This window comes from Microcebus murinus, chromosome 2 (assembly GCF_040939455.1).
Source record: "Microcebus murinus isolate Inina chromosome 2, M.murinus_Inina_mat1.0, whole genome shotgun sequence".
Classification (NCBI taxonomy): Eukaryota; Metazoa; Chordata; class Mammalia; order Primates; family Cheirogaleidae; genus Microcebus; species Microcebus murinus.
The window spans coordinates 39,738,323-39,758,943 of record NC_134105.1 but is presented as its reverse complement, the minus strand read 5'-3'; the positions used below and the strand labels follow the sequence as shown (position 1 = coordinate 39,758,943).

Sequence of the window (20,621 nt, the reverse complement as noted above, 5' to 3'; positions counted from 1 at the left end):
TTACAGGTATTACCTCATTTAATTTCAAAAATTCTGTGAAGACAGTCATTTGCAATGAACAGAGTTAGGTAAACAGATGTTAAGTGCTATGGTCCAAAAGTTCCAAAATTCGTATGTTGAAATCCTGTCCCTTAAAGTGATGGTATTAGGAGGAGAGGCCTTTGGGACATGATTAGGTCATAAAGGCTCTGCCCTCATTAAGAGGACTAGTGCCCTTATAAAACAGGCCTGAGAGAGATCCCTTATCCTTTTGTCCTGTGAGGTTACAGTGAGAATACAGCTGTCTACGAGGAAGCAAGCCCTCAGCAGACACTGATGGTGGACTCCCTAGCCTCCAGATTGTGAGAAGTAAATTTCTGTTATTTATAACCCACCACATCTACGGCATTAATATTTTGTTACAGCAGCCCCAGTGGACTGAGACATTAAGTAAAATTGCTCAGAGTCATACAGCTAGTAAGTAAATTACATGATTAATCTGTATGACTTCAATGATGCTGTTCTTAACTAATATATAATACTACCTTATACTAATTTATATATTTCATACTATTTATATATTTTTAATTGAGTCATGACTTTTCCTTCTGCTTCACCATGACCACATCAGTCATTAAGGCCTGTTGATTCTCCTCCTTAAATTCTTTCTTGTGAAATTCCATCTCTTCCTTTCCATCATAAATATTGTTGCCTTTATTCAGGCTTTTATTATCTGAGGACTGGACAATCATAACAATCTGTCCTCCTAATCTTCAGATTAGCCTTTCCAATTCATCTTCCACACAAAGACTAAATGACGTTCCACTCCAAATGACTTAAAATTTTAAAAAATAATAATAATAAAAAAAAAGACTAAATGACGGAACTTTTTAAAAAGTAAATTTAATCACATTAAATTTCTTGAAATCCTTCAATAAATTTTCTAATAAAAAGATAAACCCAAGAAGCCATCATTCACTCATTCATTCCACAAATATCTGAGCCCCTATTTTGTGCTGGGCACCACGCTACCCAATGGGATGCAGCAGTGAACAAAACAGACATGGTACTTGCCTTTGTGCAATTTAGTCTATGGATTTCAGGTAAGAATCTAAAATCAAAGAATCACACAATGCCCACTACATAATGTGTCTTTAGTCACAGCTACTCGGAAGGCTTGAGGTGGGAGGATCACTTGAGCCCAGCAGTTCAAGGATGCAGTGCACTATAATCACATCTATGAACAGCCACTGCACTCCAGCCAGGGCAATATAGCAAGACATGCTTTTCTTAAAAAAAGAAAAAAAAACCACAAACAAATATAAAATTACATGCTTCAAAAGTACATGGTGAGATAAAATCATGTAATCTAGGCATTAGCAAATTTGAGACACAGGTATGCATACAGGGAGAAAACCATGTGAACATGAAGATGTCCATCTATAAACCAAGACACAGAAGAGCTCCTTCCCTCAAAGCCCTCAAGAGGAACCAACCATGCTATCACCTTCATCAGATTTCTAACCTCCAGAACTATGAGACAATAAATTTCTGCTGTATAAGCCACCCTGATTGTGGTATTTTGCTAACCCTAGCAAACTAATATAGTTGGGAACTTTCGGAAGTAGAGGATTGTACTTTGGAAAAATAATCTCAACTATGAATGTAAAAAAAAAAAAAGAACAAAAATATCTTTTAAAAAGTAATGCAAGCAAGGGAGCAGCAAAATGCAGTAAATAGAAGGACCCAAGAATACCCATCTTTCTCAATATCCCACAGGCTTAAGAACAGTAAGGAAGGATCCTTTACGTTTCCAGTGAGATTAGAAAAAGGCACAGCAGTTAGCTAGAAAAGTGGATGACTCATCAAGAGGCTACCTAGAATGGCAAATAAACAGGAGACAAGCAAAGGGATGCATTTATGTGGGATCCCTCATACCAAAGAACTTCATGGATTTGAATGTAACATATACCACAAAACGATCACTGGACAGTGCCTGTGACTGACACATATAGAGTACCATAACATAAAATAGAAAAAGAGACCTGGAAATGCTGAGCCCTGCTCTCAAAAAGGCAAATACTTACTTGAACTTTATGCCAAGACTCTCAAGCAAAAAAAAAAAAAAAAAAAAAAAGACAAATACTATGATGTAATAAGATGCTCAGGTCATTAGAATTATTACCATGGAGAAGATGGGCATAATCTCAAAGATCTGAACTGGGCTGGGAATGGGGTAATAATTCTGGATTTGAAATTACTGGATAATAATAAATTTGCCCGAAAAGATCAAGATAAAGTTGTCTCCAGGTTTGTCAGTATTTCTCAACAGTGGCACTCCTGGCATTCTGGAGGGCCAATTCTTCATTGGACAGTACTGTCCTGTGCACAGCAGAATGTTTACCACCCCTGATCCTGGCCTACTGAGTGCAAGTAGCAACCCTAGTCATTGTGACAACCAAAAATACCCTACCACATTCCAAACATCATCTAATTATCTTCCCCAGTTCTCTAAGCTAGAGACTGAGATGAGAGTCAAAAAGTAAAGTCAGTTCTAGAAATAAAGAGAATTATGTATCTGTACAACTGAACTTACTATACTGCTAAAATATCTTACCATATACCTTTATGATCACAACACAATCTACTGCATTTATTTAACTTATTCTCCATTTTCCCACGAGTATATAAACTCCATGTAACAATGGACTAAATTATTTTTAATACTGATATCCTCAATGTTATAACTGTGCCTGAAACATAATACTCAGTAAATATTTGCTTATCGCTTCCTTGAAAAGTAAAGTTACTGCATAAACAAACGTAGGAATGGAAAAATAAACATTAATGTGCACTTATTTGGGAAGAGCTATATCATTCATGCTCAAATTCACAAAACAATTTAGTGCTAACCAACTTTAACAATGACAGTCAAACACATATTAAACAATTTATAACAGTAATCTCAAGATTTATATGGCCAATGGTTATGAATGACTTCGTATGGGAGGATCTGTATGACCTGCCTAACTCTAAAGAGACAAATTAAGGTGATTTATAACACACATTCTATACAAAGTTCCAGCTAAGTATTGGTTAAAATGTTCCAATTGTGTCCTTGTAATTTTCCTTAATGTGGCACTTGTAGGTTCCTATCTCAATGTTATTATTCACTAGCCAAATAACCTTATGGGAAGAATTTCAACTTTCTAAATCTTAGTTTCTCTCATAAGTAAAACAGAAATGTTAATACAGTATTCCCTCATAAAACTTTATGAGGAGTAAATGAGGTGATATGTGTGTAGCACATAATAGGTTCTGAAGATACGTTGGTGTCTTTCTTGTTTATTTCCCCTTCCTTTCCTTTTAAAATTTCCCACTAATGGTCTTCCCTATAACAAATCCTACTGCCAAACCGATGAACACACTTTATATTCAAGTACCACTTTGTGCCTATTTAGACCTTCTTAATACTGTGAATAACAATTATTCTTTTGCAATTCTTGAAAACCCAAATCATCAAATTTTTACTTCTTTCCAAATTAGAAAATGTAAAAATTGATGTTCTAGGTCTTCAAAAGGCCTTGCAATTATGACAAAGATAACTGTCATGCAAGAACAAAAAATTAGAGAGGACAGTGCTTATGACTGACCTGTATCCAGCTGTTCACAATGACCAGTGACAAGAACAACTTGTAAAAATTCTCAAATGCAAAAGAGTACTTTACCCCTCCACCACGTATTAGCATATACCAAAAATCAGCACCATAAGATCTAAAGCAGTTCAAACAAACCCTGACTCTACCTCTGTCCAAACACCTGTTCCAACTTTACTGTTATCAATTGAAAACAATAATAATTATCATAGTCACTTAACAGTCCATTTAAGGAAGGGGTTTACAAAGGGTCTCTAATTTACACTTTCAGTATTATTTCCAGGTGAGGCTGTACAAACAGCTATTACACTAGAATTGGAAGAAAACATTCATCATAGAACTTTAAAATTGTTTGTAATCAAAATCACTTCCTTTAATGTACTATGATTACTTTTATTTATATTCTCTAATTATCTTGAACACATCTGCATTACATTTAAAAGTTTTATGTGTGGGTTAAAAAGTGCTAATTTGAAATGGGCAAGCAACTAAAATATATCTCTGTATTTTGTAACTATGCTCTAACTATTTAATTTGTTTTTTAAACTTTTTATTACACAAATTTCCAATCATACAAAAATAGACATAACAACAAACCCTTAAGTGTCCATTTCCCATCTTCAATACCTATTAAAGCCAATCGTCACCCACTTCTCACGCATCTGGTTTTGTAATTGTTCATTTCTAATTTTGTGTATTTGTCTTTTCATCTCCGAAAACATGGGTGGTATGTTTTAACAGGGTGGCCATTCTTTTCCTTCTTTTTTTTTTTTTTTTTTTTGCTTCTGTTTAGTAAAAAACAGAATACTAAGTAATAATACTAAGCTCACTGAATAAAAAAACAAACAAATAAATAGGAATGGATGACAGCACAAACTGGTGCTACAGAACTTTTCTTACTTCTCCAACCTAAAATGTTTGTATTGCAAAGATAATACAAATACAAATTCTATCCCACTGAGTCAGGACTGGACTAGGATAAACTGACTGAAAAAGTTCATTACTAAGTCTGAAAGGGCCATCAAATTTCAATTCTCTATTAGGCTTTACTTTCCCTCTCAAACGTAACTATCCTTCTTTCCTCAAACCTTCATCTAGTACAATGTTTATATTTACCATATGAAGTATGAGTCAATCAGATGTAAATTTCTTCATGCTTTCACCACTAAATCCATAAACTTACCTCTGTCTGTTCCTACCTTTCCCTGTTAAAGAGCAAACCCTCAACATGTGTGTAGATTACATCCCTTTGGCCTTCCCAAGAATTTTTCTTTTATATCAATCCTCCCTTTCTTGTAAAACTTCTTTTCTAGAGGCTCACCCATACCATTATATAAATACAATAGTATCTCCCATCCTAAAAAAAATTCATCCATAACCACTATCTCCATCTAACAATTGCTCCAATTTTTTCTGTTCTCAAGGCAAAATTTCCTGAAAAAGACATCTCTACTTCCTCACTTCTCATCCCATTTTCAATCCATTCCCATCTGCCTTCTGTATCCACTGCTCTACCAAATCTGCTTTTTTCAATGACTCTGATGTAATAAAGTCCAACAGTCCCTTTTCTTCCTCATCTTATTGACTGCTCATCAGCATTTTATAAAGGTGATAATTCCTCCTTTCACAAACTACATTCCTCTTTCGACTTTGAAGACACCGACCGTTGTCTTGGTTTTCTGCCTACCTCTCTGGCCACTCCTTCTCAGTCACCTGCACTGGGTCCTCCTCTGTTTGACCTCAGTGGCTCAGCACTGAGCCCCTTTTCTTCCCTTGGTAATCTCATCTGTTCCCATGGCTTCCCATTGTACTCCTTACATGACCTAAAAAGTACTACATGTTCTGATTTTCTCTCCAACCTCTTTTTTAAAAAAACAAAAACAAAAACAAAAAAACAGGCTTTCACTATGTTGCCCTGGCTGGAGAGCAGTGGCTATTCACAGGCACAATCATCGCACACTGCAGCCTTGAACTCCTGGTCTCAAGTGATCCTCCCACCTCAGCCTCCTGAGTATCTGGGACTATAGGCACATGCCACTGCACCTGCCTTTCCAACCTCTTCTTATATGACTCTTTCCCCACTCATTGTACTTTAATCATACTGAAGTCCTTTCAGTTCCTTGAACAAGTGATTTCCTGCCTCCCAGAGCTTTGTCCTTGCTGTTCTCTATTCCTGGAGTATTCTTCTCTGGCGTCTTTGAATGGTTGAATGCTCAACCTTCATGTGCCATCTAAAATGTCACTTCTCACAGGCCTTCCAATACCTCCCAACCCCCATCTTTATATTACCCCTCCTTGTTTATATCTTTCATAGTCCTTATCACAATTTGTAATTATGTGTTTATTTGTTTTCGGTCACTTGGTCTAATCTTTACATACCATTAGGGTAGGGACCACAATATCCTAAGTGTAAACTCAGCATTCAGTACAGTGACAGACAAAAAACAGGCACTCAGTGTGTATTGGATAAATCAGTGATCTGGGACTCATTTATTCATCCATTAACAAATATTTACTGAATACTTCATAGGTACCAAGTAATTGTACTGGATGCTGGGAATATAAAGACAAATCAGAAGCAATCTCAAGATCCTTACAGACCAGTGGGAGACAAGGACAAGGACAACATTGTATGATAAGTGCTATGACATTAAGTGAGGCTCACTTTTAACTACCACAGCCTTGTGGAGAGTGTACAATAAAAATTATTTTCCTGGGTTCAGCTTCATTAGAACTCAAGATAAATCTAAATGTTGCTCCTATTTTTTCATGCCAGAAAGTTCAAATCATATTATCAATTACAAGGCAATATAGATAGGTTTTCAGGCAGAGTAGGAGGGAAACTGAATTACCATGTAATATTCTCAAGTAGCCACTTATTACTCTCATATCTATTAGTTCCCATTAGTACATAAGTAAATAGGAAACTAGGAAAACAAACTTGTTTTGGTTTGAATCTCTCCTTAAGTAGGAATAACACTTGCAGCTAGTTTAAAATATTTTCCAAATTCTTACATCCATTGTATCTGAATTTGATATCATCATCTAAAAACTCAAGGCACTAGATTAAAAAAATGCACTGCTGCATTAAGAGATAGTATTCATTTATTTCTTCATTTATCTAACTAATATCTACTGAGCATTCACTATTGGAAGGGCTGAGATACAGCAGCAATCAAGGTAAAAAAGATCCTTACCCTCATGGAGCTTGGAAGTGAATTGGAAAGACAAATAATAAGTAAAGACACAAATAGAATCATAAATAGAAAGTCAGTAGATCAAGAAATAGCTAAGTAATTCTATTGAAATATATTATTTAGGATTGTGTAAATATCTAAAAACACTTACTAAAAAATTAAAAGTGGGTATGCCTTAAGTGAGTAAAATGACCAGAGTGGGAGAAAATATTTGCAAAACACATCTATCTGATAAAGAATTTATATCTATAATATATAAAGAACTCTTAAAATTCAACAAGAAAACAATCCAAATAAAAAATGAGCCAAAGACCTAACACACACCTCACCAAAGATATACAGATGGCAAACAAGAATATGAAAAGAAAAGATGTCTAAAACCATATGTCATTAGGGAACTGCAAATTAAATCAAAAATGAGAGACTACTATACACTTATTAGAATGGCTAAAATCCAAAACACTGACAACACCAAATGCTGGTGAGGATGTAGAGAAACAAGAACTCTCATTTGTTGCTAATAGCAATGCAAAATGGTTCAGCCACTTTAGAAGACAATTTGGCAGTTTCTTATAAAGAGAAACATAGGTTTACCATATAATCCAGTAATCATACCCCTTGGTATTTATATAAATTGAGTTGAAAACTTATGTCCCTACAAAAACCTGCACATGAATGTTTTATGAGCCTTATTTATAATTGCCAAAAACTATTACAGAAGCAATCAATTTACCTATTGTCCTTCAATAGGTAAATGAATAAACAAACTGTGGTATATCTATACAATAGAATATTATTCAGCGATTTAAAAAACAAGCTATCAAGCCACAAAAAGACATGGAGGAAACTTAAAGCATATTGTTAAGGAAAAGAAGCCAGTCTGAAAAGACTACATACTGTATGATTCCAACCATATGACATTCTGGAGAAGGCAAAATTATGAAGGCAATAAAAAGATCAGTGGTTGCCAGGGGTTCAGGGAGAAGAAGGGAATGATGGATAGGTAACACAGGGAATTTTTAGGGCAATATAACTTCTATATGATACTGTAATAGGATACATAACAAGAATTGATCAAAACTGTACAACACAAAGAGTGAACCCTAATGCAAACTATAGATTTCTTTATAGGACTTCAATTAATAACAATATAACAATATTTGATGAACAAATGTTTGTTAATTTTAACAAATGTACCACATTAATGCAAGATGGTGGGGTAAACTGTGTGAAGGAGTGGTATATAGAATTGTACTTTCTGCTCAATTTTCTGCTCTAAGAAACAAAGTCTATTAATTTTTTAAGTGGCTATGTCTAGGAGCTAGACTGGGGACATGAACAGGTGGGCAAGAGGCTGCCACCTTTCAAGGTGTATATATTATATATTATTTTGTTTTGAAAAAGAGTACTGGGCTTCTTCATCCTATCTCAAAATGTGTATTTAACTCTCAATTTTTAATTTGAACAGTTATTTTTCTTCTTCTTCTTTTTTTTTTTTTTTTTTTTGAGACAGAGTCTTGCTTTGTTGCCTAGGCTAGAGTGAGTGCCGTGGCGTCAGCCTAGCTCACAGCAACCTCAAACTCCTGGGCTCAAGTGATCCTTCTGTCTCAGCCTCCCAAGTAGCTGGGACTACAGGCATGTGCCACAATGCCCGGCTAATTTTTTCTATATATATTAGTTGGCCAATTAGTTTCTTTCTATTTATAGTAGAGACGGGGTCTCGCTCTTGCTCAGGCTGGTTTCGAACTCCCGACCTCGAGCAATCCGCCCGCCTCGGCCTCCCAGAGAGCTAGGATTACAGGCGTGAGCCACCGCGCCCGGCCTTCTTTTTTATCATTATTTTTTTTGAGACAGAGTCTCACTGTGTTGCCCAGGCTAGAGTGCCGCCGTGGCATCAGCCTAGCTCACAGCAACCTCAAACTCCTGGGCTCAAGCCATCTTCCTCCTGCCTCAGCTTCCCAAGTAGCTGGGACTACAGGCATGTGTCACCATGCCTAGCTAATTTTTTTCTATTTTTAGTTGTTTGGCTAATTCCTTTCTATTTATAGTAGAGATGGGGTCTCGCTCTTGCTCAGGCTGGTCTCAAACTCCTGAGCTCAAGCAATCCTCCTGCCTTGGCCTCCCAGAGTGCTAAGATTATAGGCGTGAGCCACCACGCCAGGTCTTTTCTTCTTTTTTAAAAGATAAGGTCTTAGCCAGGCGCGGTGGCTCACGCCTGTAATCCTAGCACTCTGGGAGGCTGAGGCGGGCGGATTGCTCGAGGTCAGGAGTTCGAGACCAGCCTGAGCAAGAGCAAGACCCCGTCTCTACTATAAATAGAAAGAAATTAATTGCCCAACTAATATATATATAAAATTAGCCGGGCATGGTGGTGCATGCCTGTAGTCCCAGCTACTCGGGAGGCTGAGGCAGGAGGATTGCTTGAGCCAGGAGTTTGAGGTTGCTGTGAGCTAGGCTGACGCCACGGCACTCACTCTAGCCTGGGCAACAAGCGAGACTCTGTCTCAAAAAAAAAAAAAAAAAAAAAAAAAGATAAGGTCTTGCTCTGTCATCCAGGCTGGAGTGCAATGGCATGGTCACAGATCACTATAACCTCAAACTCCAGGGCTTAAGGACTCTCCTGCCCCAACCTCTCAGAGTGCTGGGATTACAAGTGTGTACCACCATGCCTGGCTAATTTTTTTATTGTTTGTAGAGACAAAGTCTTGTTATTTCTCAAGCTGGTCTTTAACTCCTAGCCTCAAGTGATCCTCCCATCTTGGCCTCCCAAAATGCTAGGTAGGATTACAGGCATGAGCAACCACACCCAGCTAATTTCCTTTTTTTTTTTTTTTTTGTAGAGATGAGGTCTTGCTATGTTCCCCAGGCTAATCTCAAAGTCTTGGCCTCAAGCAATCCTCCTGCCTCAGCCTCCCAAAGTGCTGTGATTTATAGGAGTGAGCCACCATGCCTGGCCCTAGATCATGTTTTAAAAAGCCAATTTGATATTATATATGTCCTCAAGCTATTTTGCTGTAAGTGATGAAGATCATTTGTGTCTAAAGGGACCTTGAAGAAACTAGTGTGAGAAATTAATGATAAAAAATGGAAACAGTAATTACAAACCAAAATACTAAGTATAGCCCACTTAACTGACACGTTGAGAAATAGCACTCCTGTGTAACTGGGATGACTTCCAGAAAACACACTTTCAGCCCAGCACATTTCAAAATGTTTAATAGCATACTCTTCCCACAAAGTAACCTCAGTTCATCAGTAAGTTCAGTAATAATTTTACAGAGATAAATCAATGCCCGCATAAATCTTTCAGTTTCCTTTTCATCTTTCTTTCTTTTTTTTAAACACAGAGGCACACATAAGCTCCTTCAGGGCTATACAGAAAAAGAGAGAAAGTCTATGCAATCCTTCCTTTCACAGAAGTGGAAACAGAGGCCGAGAGCTTTGGGTAAATTGAAGTGGCATATATTACTGTCACTAAATCTCTCTTCTTTCAGTGACTTGGTATCCATAATGTTCTACTTTATAGTTCCAGACCTGACAAATGAAGTAAAACCTAATATCCTGCTAATTTTGCTATGCTCCCCCATCACCTGATAGCACCAATCATTTTTTGTCTTCTTTAAAAATCAAAGACTGGCCGGGTGCAATGGCTCTCGCATGTAACCCTAGCACCCTGGGAGGCTGAGGCAGGAGGATCACTTGAGCTCAGGAGTTTGAGACCATCCTGAGCAAGAGTGAGACCCTGTCTTTACTTAAAAAACAAACAACAACAACAAAACCCAAAGACTCAAATTCCCAATCCTTTACCACTGCACAAATTTAATGTTCATCCAAAGACAATGATTATATTTCTAGTAAGCAATTCAAGTACAGATAAATATGTTGTGTACAGTATAGTAAAAAGAACATGAGGCTTTTAGAATTGGACAGATTTGTGGTAAAATCCACACATTCCCATTTACAAACTCTCAGATTTGGGGCCAATTACTTAATCTTTCCGAAGCATATTTTTCTCGCTTGTAACTGTATCTCAGAGAATTGGGATGTTAGACAAGCCTAGCATAAAGGGGCAGTGTTCAAAAAATGTTATTCTCAGCTGTAACACCAACCCAAATATAATATATCTAAGTCAACATATATAATTATCAGTTCAAGAAGTCTTATTTTTAAAGGATATTTCTATATGTACCACTACTACCAAACAGTAGATACAACAGAGCCATTTATCAACTGGCACTTTATATATCGTAACAGTCACATCAGTGACAGTAATGAATAAAGTATGACAAAGCCTTGCAAATAACCAAATAGAAAACTTTCTAAAATAATTTTTCTTTCTTTTAGAAATTTTTTTCTGCTTTCAAAAAACTACTCTTTCCTTTACTCTTAAATTCAATGGCTTTCCTAGGCTTTTGAAGTCAAATGATCAAATAAAAATGGTCAGAATATTAAAGGCAAATGATAAAGAATAATACCATGATCTGCTGGAATGGGTAATTTCTAAAGGGAATTAATAGAGATGTATAAAAATGACGATGATCTGAACTTACAGGGCACCTTTTGAGGAAGGAGTTCTCTATACTCTTTGTTCTGTAGTTTATTGTCTATCATACAGGAGAGGCAGGGATCATGCTGCTATATGGAGTGATTATCTAAATTAATAATGTATAAAATATAAGCTAAAACACATTTGTTGATCATTTTAGAGTGTGTGACTTGCTTTTCCAATTAACAATGAAGGTATGAATGGAACCCATATGTCTTGATCCCCCCACTGTAGCAATATAGAAATAAATTATAATATGTTAACATTTCATAATTTCTAATATACTTATTTTGTATTCTACTTACATTGTACCAAGATAAATATTACAATATTTATAATATCTACTACTTAACAAGAGATGAATATAAGCCCTATATTGTGCTAAATAATTTCTCACAATTTTCTATTAACTCCTTCTATAATTCAGGCATATTTTTATCTTGACCCATTCTTCTATAAGATGATTTCTCTTTTCCTACTGCTAATTCTCTAGCTATGCTCTGATATGATCCCATTTTTCTCACATACTTTGGAACTCTGTTCCATAAAACTTTGTTCCAAAGTCTGTGTGAGCTTCGTTCACATAAAAGTCTTCTATATCTACTTTTTTATATCTCTCTCTCCAAGTAGTCCATTTTTGTGTAATGGCTTTCCTGACTCCCTCTACTATTCTTTTTTCTTTTTTCTTTCTTTTTTTTTTGAGACACAGTCTCACTCTGTTGCCTGGGCAAGAGTGCAACAGCGTCAGCCTCGCTCACAGCAAGCTCAAACTCCTGGGCTCAAGCAATCCTTCTGCCTCAGCCTCCCAAGTAGCTGGGACTACAGGCATGCGCCACCATGTCCAGCTAATTTTTTCTATATATTTTTAGGTGGCCAATTAATTTCTTTCTATTTTTAGTAGAAACGGGGTCTCACTCTTGCTCAGGCTGGTCTCAAACTCCTGAGCTCAAGCAATCCTCCTGCCTCGGATTCCCAGAGTGCTAAGATTACAGGCATGAGCCACTGCACCCGGCCCCTCTACTATTCTTGTAAGAATTAACCTCTTCTTCCTCAGTGTTCCCAAAGTATTTTGTTCATATTACTAGTATGAATGAGGAAGTATGCTGGGAGCAGCAGTAAGACAAAGGAAAAGAGTAATAGCTTTGAAGTCAGATCTGGCATTTATAAGCTCTGTGACCTTGAGCATATTCCTTGACCTCTCTGAGCTTCAGATTTTTATTCTGTTAAATAGGAAAAATTAACATCCATTCTACAAGACTTTGATGAGGACTAAATGGGAATTAATATAAAGTAAAGTACACATGACTCGTACTCTCAATACGCTGTATTATAATTTGCTATAGGATGGAATGGTCTGTCTACTAAATCAGCGGTTCAGAATTTATTTTTTGGATATTTTAAAAACTCCAAGAAATCCAGATACTACGCCCTTCATTCACTGAAATCAGTGTCCTTGATTATAAACTACATAACATCATAAATGTCCCTTTATACACCTCGGAAGCCCTAATACCAAGTCTAGGACCTTTTATATATTAGATACTTAATATATGCTTATTGTAGTAAAAGGAATTTAGCTGTAGATTCTAAGTAATTACTAGATATGCTAATATGTAACATTATTTAAATCACATTGCTTGGGCTATTTTTCTAACCATATTCCCACTATAATCTAATTAATACCTAGAAAAAGTTCACATATACTTATGTTTACCAGCCCTTTTCTTCTGAGAAGCTCAAGGATTTTTATAGACATTGTCTCACCAATCTTTATAACATCTCTGAGGTAAACAGAGATTGGAAAAAAGATGGAATTATGAATCCATAAATTCATAAATTCTAAAAATTCTCAGGAAAAATTCCATCTGTTTCAGTTTATGTGCATTTGTCATCATTTTCTCTCTGAATCCACCTAAGGTACCTATTTACCCATTACATCTGGATATGCTGACCTGTACTGAAAATGTTTTTATTATTTGCTTAAGAAAGCAAAAATTTCAGAAGGTGTTATATACAGTAAGCAAATCATAGAACACCACAAAAATGACAAACCTAATTGTCTAATAGTACTTCAGCTAACAAAAATAAGACTGCAAAATATTTAGGATTGGACACATTATTTTCTTCAAACATTAATAATAATCAGAGACCTATAAGCCCCCCAGTTTCAGCTTTAACTTCTTTCTGCTTCCCATCATTTTGTTTCCTTGTGCTAGGACTCTCTAGTAAACTTTGCTGATTGCCCACCCAGGAATTATTCTCCCCCTCTTCTTTTTTTCTAAAAATAAATTTTATTGTGTATATTCAAGGTATACAATATGATGTTATGAGATACATATAGATAGTAAAACGGTTACTATAGTGAAGCAAATTAACTTCAAATTAACATATCTATATGACACAATTACCCATTTCTGTTTTTGTGGCAAGAGCAGCTAAAATCTACTCAGCATGAACCCCAAATACATTATTATAAAATATAATTTTATTACCTATAGTCCTCATGTTGTACATTATATCTCTAGACTTGTTCATTCTACATATCTGCTATTTTCCCCTCTCCTTTTTTAACAGAATCCTACTTTTGTTCAGGCAACATCATGCTGAGATAAATCAGCACAGGAGATAAACATGATTGATCCATGAATCCTGGCAATCTTACTCCCTTTGCCCGTAATTGGTCTTGATCAAGAACTGGCCAATAAGTTGAAGGAAGTTGCCGGGGATCATTTCCACCCTGACAAAAGGGTGGTAAGAGGAGTAGGCTCTTTTGCACCCCAGCCAGTTTCTTTGTGTTTAGGAAGTTGTCAGATTGGACCTACTAGAGTTGAGCTACTATCTTAAGAGTATGAGGGGATGACCAAGAGAACATCTGTGATCCCGTCTCTGCACCCAAACATCAATTACCAAGTCTCATAGCTCCTTGTTATGTGAAATAAATATTATTAATATTTTTAAGTCACTGAGGGTCAGATACTCTGTTCCTTGAAGTTGAAAGCATAATTAATACAGACAGACCAATAAATCAGGTGAGAACAGAGGTAGAGATTAATTATTGGGCACTTATATCTTCCATAATCTCATTTAATCTTCCTAACAGCCGGATAAAAATTATTGACCTTTTTTTTTGTTACAGATTAGAAAACTAATGCTTAGTAAAGTTACACAGTTAATAACAAAGCTGAAATTTGAATCCAGACCTGACAATAAACTCACATTCTTTTGAAAAGCATAAAATCTCCTTTTCTCCTTATTTATGACATTTGTTTAAAAAATGACTTTTAAGTTATGTTCTCAGCTAACAGAATTTGAGGAGAGCTAAGAAATATCAATTATTCTAACAACTTTGTAATAAAGATCTATAGCCTTCAACTCTGTTTTGTATGAAAGTTATGTGGGATGAAGACAAAAATGTGTGTACGTGTATAAAAAGTTCCAGAATATCTAGCACAATGGGAACAGTACTACAGAAAAGAGTGGGATGGATTCTTTACGTGTAATATTCAATTTCTCAAGAAAAAGTAGAAAGTCAATGACAAATATTTCTTAAACTAAAAGAATAACTTCCTTATTTCAAACTATTACATTAACCAAGTAGCTATCAATATAGAAACCACAAAGTTAACACTTCCTCAATTCTCATCTCTTCATGAAAACTGATTCATTGTAAATCTAGGCAAGAAAAAAAATTATATATGCCATCTAAAAATCAGCAAGGCCATTTTTTATATAGAAATTTATTAGAATTGCGTTTTCAAAAGCTATTTATATTGTCATCTCAAGTATGTTCACCTTATATTGTCTTTATTAATTTCTAATTGAGCATTACAAAATGGGCATGCCAGATTTCTGAGCTTGTACATGCAACTTACCTTCCCACATGCTCTGCAATGATGCCTCCTTTTGGTGAATGTAAACCTGGCTTCACATTTCATGCAATTTGGAGCCTGAGAATCCGGTACCCAAACTGGAGCCACCTCACCAAGAGTGGTAAATGGCTTTCTGGCAGAAATTCCAAACTGGCCAGCTCTGAGATCATTATCTGGGCTATCTGGAGCTAATGCAAGGCACGATCTACTGGAGATTTCAGCTTCATAACTTTCCAAATGTTCTCCATTTGTATCAGCAACAGAGATGTTTCCTAAAGATGCATTGCATACGTTAGTTGCTGAGTTTTCCCCTAATTTTGCTTTCCCAAGAGTATCATTTTTGTTTTTAATATTATTTCCACTGTTCGCAGGAACGTCATTTTGTAAATGGTCTGATAATGGCTTTGGAATTTGAAGTTTAAGATTAGAAGGTTGCTTGGGTCTTGCACCACCAAAAGGAACACTGATAGACTGCAGGTTTGCTACTACCTTGGGGGAAGATTGCCCACGCACTGATGGAACTTGACTACAGAAATTATGTAAATAATTTTTCTTCATTAGGTCACCAGTGCTGTTTAAAAGTAGTCCACTCCCTTCTGTGGCCTCATTTCCTCTCTGTTCATAAATATTTGAGTAGCATTCTGACTTGCTCTCCTCTATTTCTTTCTCTTCTGTTACTGAATCTTCTTTAGAGGGTAAAGTCTTTGGAACAATAGAAACAACTGGGCTCTGCATTCCATAGGAATCACAACCATTAGATAGAGAATTTGCTTCTGGTGTATCTACAACAGTGGAGAAATCACATTCTTCACTTTCATTCATGCAAGGTCCTTTTAAATCTAGACCTGCGTCTGCCACTCCAACACTCTCTCCTCCACCATCACCGTAAGTGTCCTCAGGCTGACTAATCTGTAGAAGCTTTTCCTTTTCTTCATTTACTTGCCTATCATTCATCTCATTTAATTTAGTTAATTTCCAATTAGTCATCTCCTGAGATTCAGAGAAATGCTCTGTCATATTAAGAAATTCTGTAGTGCCAACAAGTTCATGTTCATAACCTTCATTGTCATCAGACCTAACGTCACTAGACACAAGGCAATCTGAAAACTGTTCACAGTTACTATCCCTTTCAGACCCATTAGACATATCTGGTTTGTGAGGCAAAGGTAAACCAGACCGGAGGGATTCTTCAGTTGTTCTCTCCTCTGCTAACTCTTTTTTTGTCAAGATCCCCTCATTCAAGTGGGAAGAGGTGTTTGGACTCCCTAGATCGGTCCTAGAAAGACTGTTTTTGCCAGTGAGGTCCTCATCTGGTATATAGTTCTCTTGCTTTTTAATAGCAGGACCTCCATCTGTTCCCTGGGATGAGATTACTGAATCAACTGTAAAACCTGTAGTTGCAGATATGGAGGGGTCTCTACTTATATTTTCATCACCCTTTAATTGTGAGGGGGAACAGACATTGGTTAGACTATCAGATGAAGTAGTACATAGATGGTTAACAGAATCCCCCTCTGTTTTTGGTCTATTCAATGGATCCATTTGTTTCTCTGAGTTCATATCTTTTTCAGTGGACCCACTTATACTAAAACTAAATTGATCAGTTTGTCTGTTTTCATTATCCAGTGAACAACTAAAAGCATCCATAAGGGATTGACTATTATAATTATTACAATCCTGCAAATCGCTTTGTAATGTCCTTTTATCACAATTATGCATGACAGCTACAACAAGAACATTCTTCTCATCTGGCAGACAAGCCAGGTTTCCACATTTCTTCTCTTCCACTTCAACGGCACTACATTGATCATCCTGATTATAGCTTCTCTTAATTAACTGATCTTCTGCAACAGCATTTTCATCAATCCACATTGTGGCAATCTCTGGATTTAGATTACAGTCCTGTCCATTAGCACAATGATCCTCTCCTTCTGTGGTCGGGGGAGCTGAATGAGCTAGGGAGAAGACTTTCAGCTGTGGCTGTGACTCATTAGAAACTGCAGGTTCATTCACACTGGCCAGTGCAGAGTTAAATGGTAGTCGGTGAGAAGGGGGATCTAGAATCTTATTCCACTTTGTATCCAATAAAGTAGGAGAAACTGTTTCATCTGAAAAAATAAGTAATTACAGTAAGTTTGCTGGTAACACTAAAAAAGCTACTAGGACTAAGTTAACGAACATTTCCAACTATACTCCGAAAACAAAATATTCCTAGAATATGAAGGTTTCTAATTTGGGGCTGGGAATAAGGAATATATTTAAGACAGTTCCCTGCAATTATATGTCATCAAATAATAATATCTCAGAACATTCCAAACAACAAAAGAATTCTACCTCAATCTAGTAACATAATTAAATTGACCCATAGGTGGTAATGGGACCCAAGAGAGGAAAAAGCATCCTTGGATTGTCTGAGCACAAGGCAGGCAGGACAGGAACTAATTTAAGGTGGAAAAATTAGAACAGTGGTTAAGATCTAGTAAATTGAGAGGGAAGGAAAACGAAGAAATTGACTGGGGGGATTAAATGCTATAATCTATATCATGATTAGGATGTAAGTTAGATTAATATATCCATTTGGCAAAACTGGACACTTAAGATCTATGCATTCTAATGTATATAAAGTTTACCTTTAAAAAACTGTAAAAAAAATAACAATGAAACAGAGTAAGGAGAGGATAAAAGTATAAATGTAATAAAAATGGCAGCATGTCAATCACTGTTGAAGTTGGATGATGAGTATACTGGAGTTTACCATTTCTTTAATTTATATATATCTTAAATTTGCCTATAACAAGTTTTTTATAAGTTTGCTACAGTATGTGAAATTCTGCTTGCAACCATATTGCAACACATTATTAATCAGGTTCATATTTATATCATCTGAAGATATTTGGGAAAAAGTATCTATCAACCTACTTATCTATCAATAAGTATAATTTCATATAATGTTTCTGTTTACTTTTTAACAGATCATAACTATGATGGCTAAGTTATTATCCCAAGTTCTACTGCTATTATTTATACCTAAGTAAATTAGAGAAATAAGAAATAATGCACTTAGTGCCTTTGCTGCTTGCTTCCTCCAGTATCTTTGGGAATCATGGTCCTGAAATTATGCAGCTATATTTGTAATATTAATCCTCAGCTGTAACATTAATCTTTAATGCACCCATAGCACCTTGCTCATATCTCTATTAAGGCATTTACTACACTGTAATGCAATCTGTCTCTTTCATCCACTGAATGATTTCTCAAGGCAGAAACCATTTATTTCCATAAATGTAAGTCCTTACTTCATACAGTGCCTGATATTTGGTAGGTATACAATAAATATATGGTATGGTAAGTGAGTATCTACCAGAGTAAAAGCATCGGGTTTGAGGAACATGAAGATTAAATGATAGCTTTTGCCTCCAAAAAGTATATAATCTAGTTGGGAGAATGAGCGATAGACAGAATACACACAAATATCTAATTAGCAGTACAGGGAAGCATTAAGTACAGTGCAATAAGTTGTCACTTAACATGCTCAATAGGTTCTCGGCAACTGCGACTTTAAGCGAAATAACACACTGTATAATGAAACCAATTTCACCATAGGCTAAGTGATATAAACAAGAGTTAAATTCCTATGGTATACAGTACATAGTTTTGTGTGAAGTCACAGTTTCCAAGAACCTACTGACAACATTAAGTGAGGACTCACTGCATTTGAAAACTATTATGTAGGAGTAGAAAATAAACTCAGAGGAGAAAGGTATTTTCCAAGATTGGGCAAGCAAGCTTGAGTTCATAAAGACAGGAGGAACTGAGCTACGCTTCAAAGACAGATTTGTGTAAGTTTAGGCAAAAAAAGGCATTATTAAGTAGAGGAACAAGGAAAAGCATAGTTGCAAACATAAGAATTTAAGAGAGCAATAAGTGAATTAGTTGGGGTTGAGAAAAGAATTACTGTAAGGAAGTAGTGAAAAGAAACTAGAAAGGGTAAAGAGTAAAGGCTAAAACACATCAGATTATGTGAAGAATGGGCTTAGTATCCTCTGAGTGTTAAATCCTGAGTTTATAAAATTTGGACTAGCAGAGATTTGAGATTTAGTTACATAGGCTTCCTTAAAAAAAAAAAAAAAAGAAATTATATTTCCAAACTGGTTCCTGGAAATAAAAACAAGACACAGCTTCTTAAAAGACTATTTAGTAATATTCAAACATGAATGAGTAAGTATTAACATTTTCATTATTCAACCACCTAGGATCTGAGTATAATGTTAATTACCTAGTATCATCACAGTCTGTGGTATATTTTTCATTTAAAAAAAGGAAATAAAGTAGCACAAAATGAAAAATCACTTTATTTAAAGTATATTTTCTAAGGTACAAGGCTAGAGGTGGTAGCTTTTTTTTTTTTTTCTTTTACAGTATGTCATGAGCAGGTAATGAGGTGGTAGCTTTTAATATAACTGGTACTGAGATTCAAAAAATAGTTCAAACGAACCATGTAGTTACAATGAAGAAGCTGGTTTCAAAAATCCTTTTCTTTCTAGGGTTTTTTGTAGCAGATGCTACATTTTCTTTTTTTTTTTTTTTTTTTTTTCTAATAGGTCAAGTAGAAAGATGCTACATTTTCTAACTAAAATACTTTTACTGGTTCAACAAAAATGTACTGAAAAACAACTATACACAAAGTACACTACCAGAATCTATACAAGTCACAAAGAGACTAATGAAATAAACTAATAGTTTTATTAGAGTCAATGGTATTCTAGAAGCATAGTATTCACATGATTTGGTGTAACACTTGTCTAGCTATCTCATGACTAAAGTAACTGATACATAGAGGGCAAAACCAAAGAAAGGGTTAAGAAAATATTTGTATAATTGGTTGAAACTTAGAAAATAATATATTTTCCAGCTTGGTATGTATAAAGCCCACCTGGATCCAATAAAATTCCAAATGATTAACTTTCATAATTATATGAATCAGGAATAAGCCTGGGAATATGGGTTTGCATTAGGTCATAAATGGTTAAACGTGAGAAAAACAGGCCATTTCAACTGCTCTATCTCTTCCTTTTCCCTCTTCATTCCCATGATCCCATGTTCTATTTAAGGTTTGCTCTTTTAAGACCCAAAGTAACAAAATCAAAACTAATTTCCCAAGCCGGGCGCGGTGGCTCACGCCTGTAATCCTAGCACTCTGGGAGGCTGAGGCGGGCGGATTGCTCGAGGTCAGGAGTTCGAAACCAGCCTGAGCAAGAGCGAGACCCCGTCTCTACTATAAATAGAAAGAAATTAATTGGCCAACTAATATATATATAAAATTAGCCGGGCATGGTGGCACATGCCTGTAGTCCCAGCTACTTGGGAGGCTGAG

The 20,621-nt window shown here is 36.0% G+C and overlaps 1 protein-coding gene across 1 annotated transcript in view; it reads right to left on the bottom strand.

The window, feature by feature from the left end:
• Positions 1-20,621, bottom strand: part of ZFYVE9 (zinc finger FYVE-type containing 9) — a 150,159-nt gene that overhangs the window by 71,004 nt on the left and 58,534 nt on the right. The window contains exon 4 of the mRNA XM_012776239.2: positions 15,251-17,355. Within this exon, the coding sequence (XP_012631693.2) occupies positions 15,251-17,355 (2,105 nt within the window). The remainder of the gene's footprint in view (positions 1-15,250; positions 17,356-20,621) is intronic.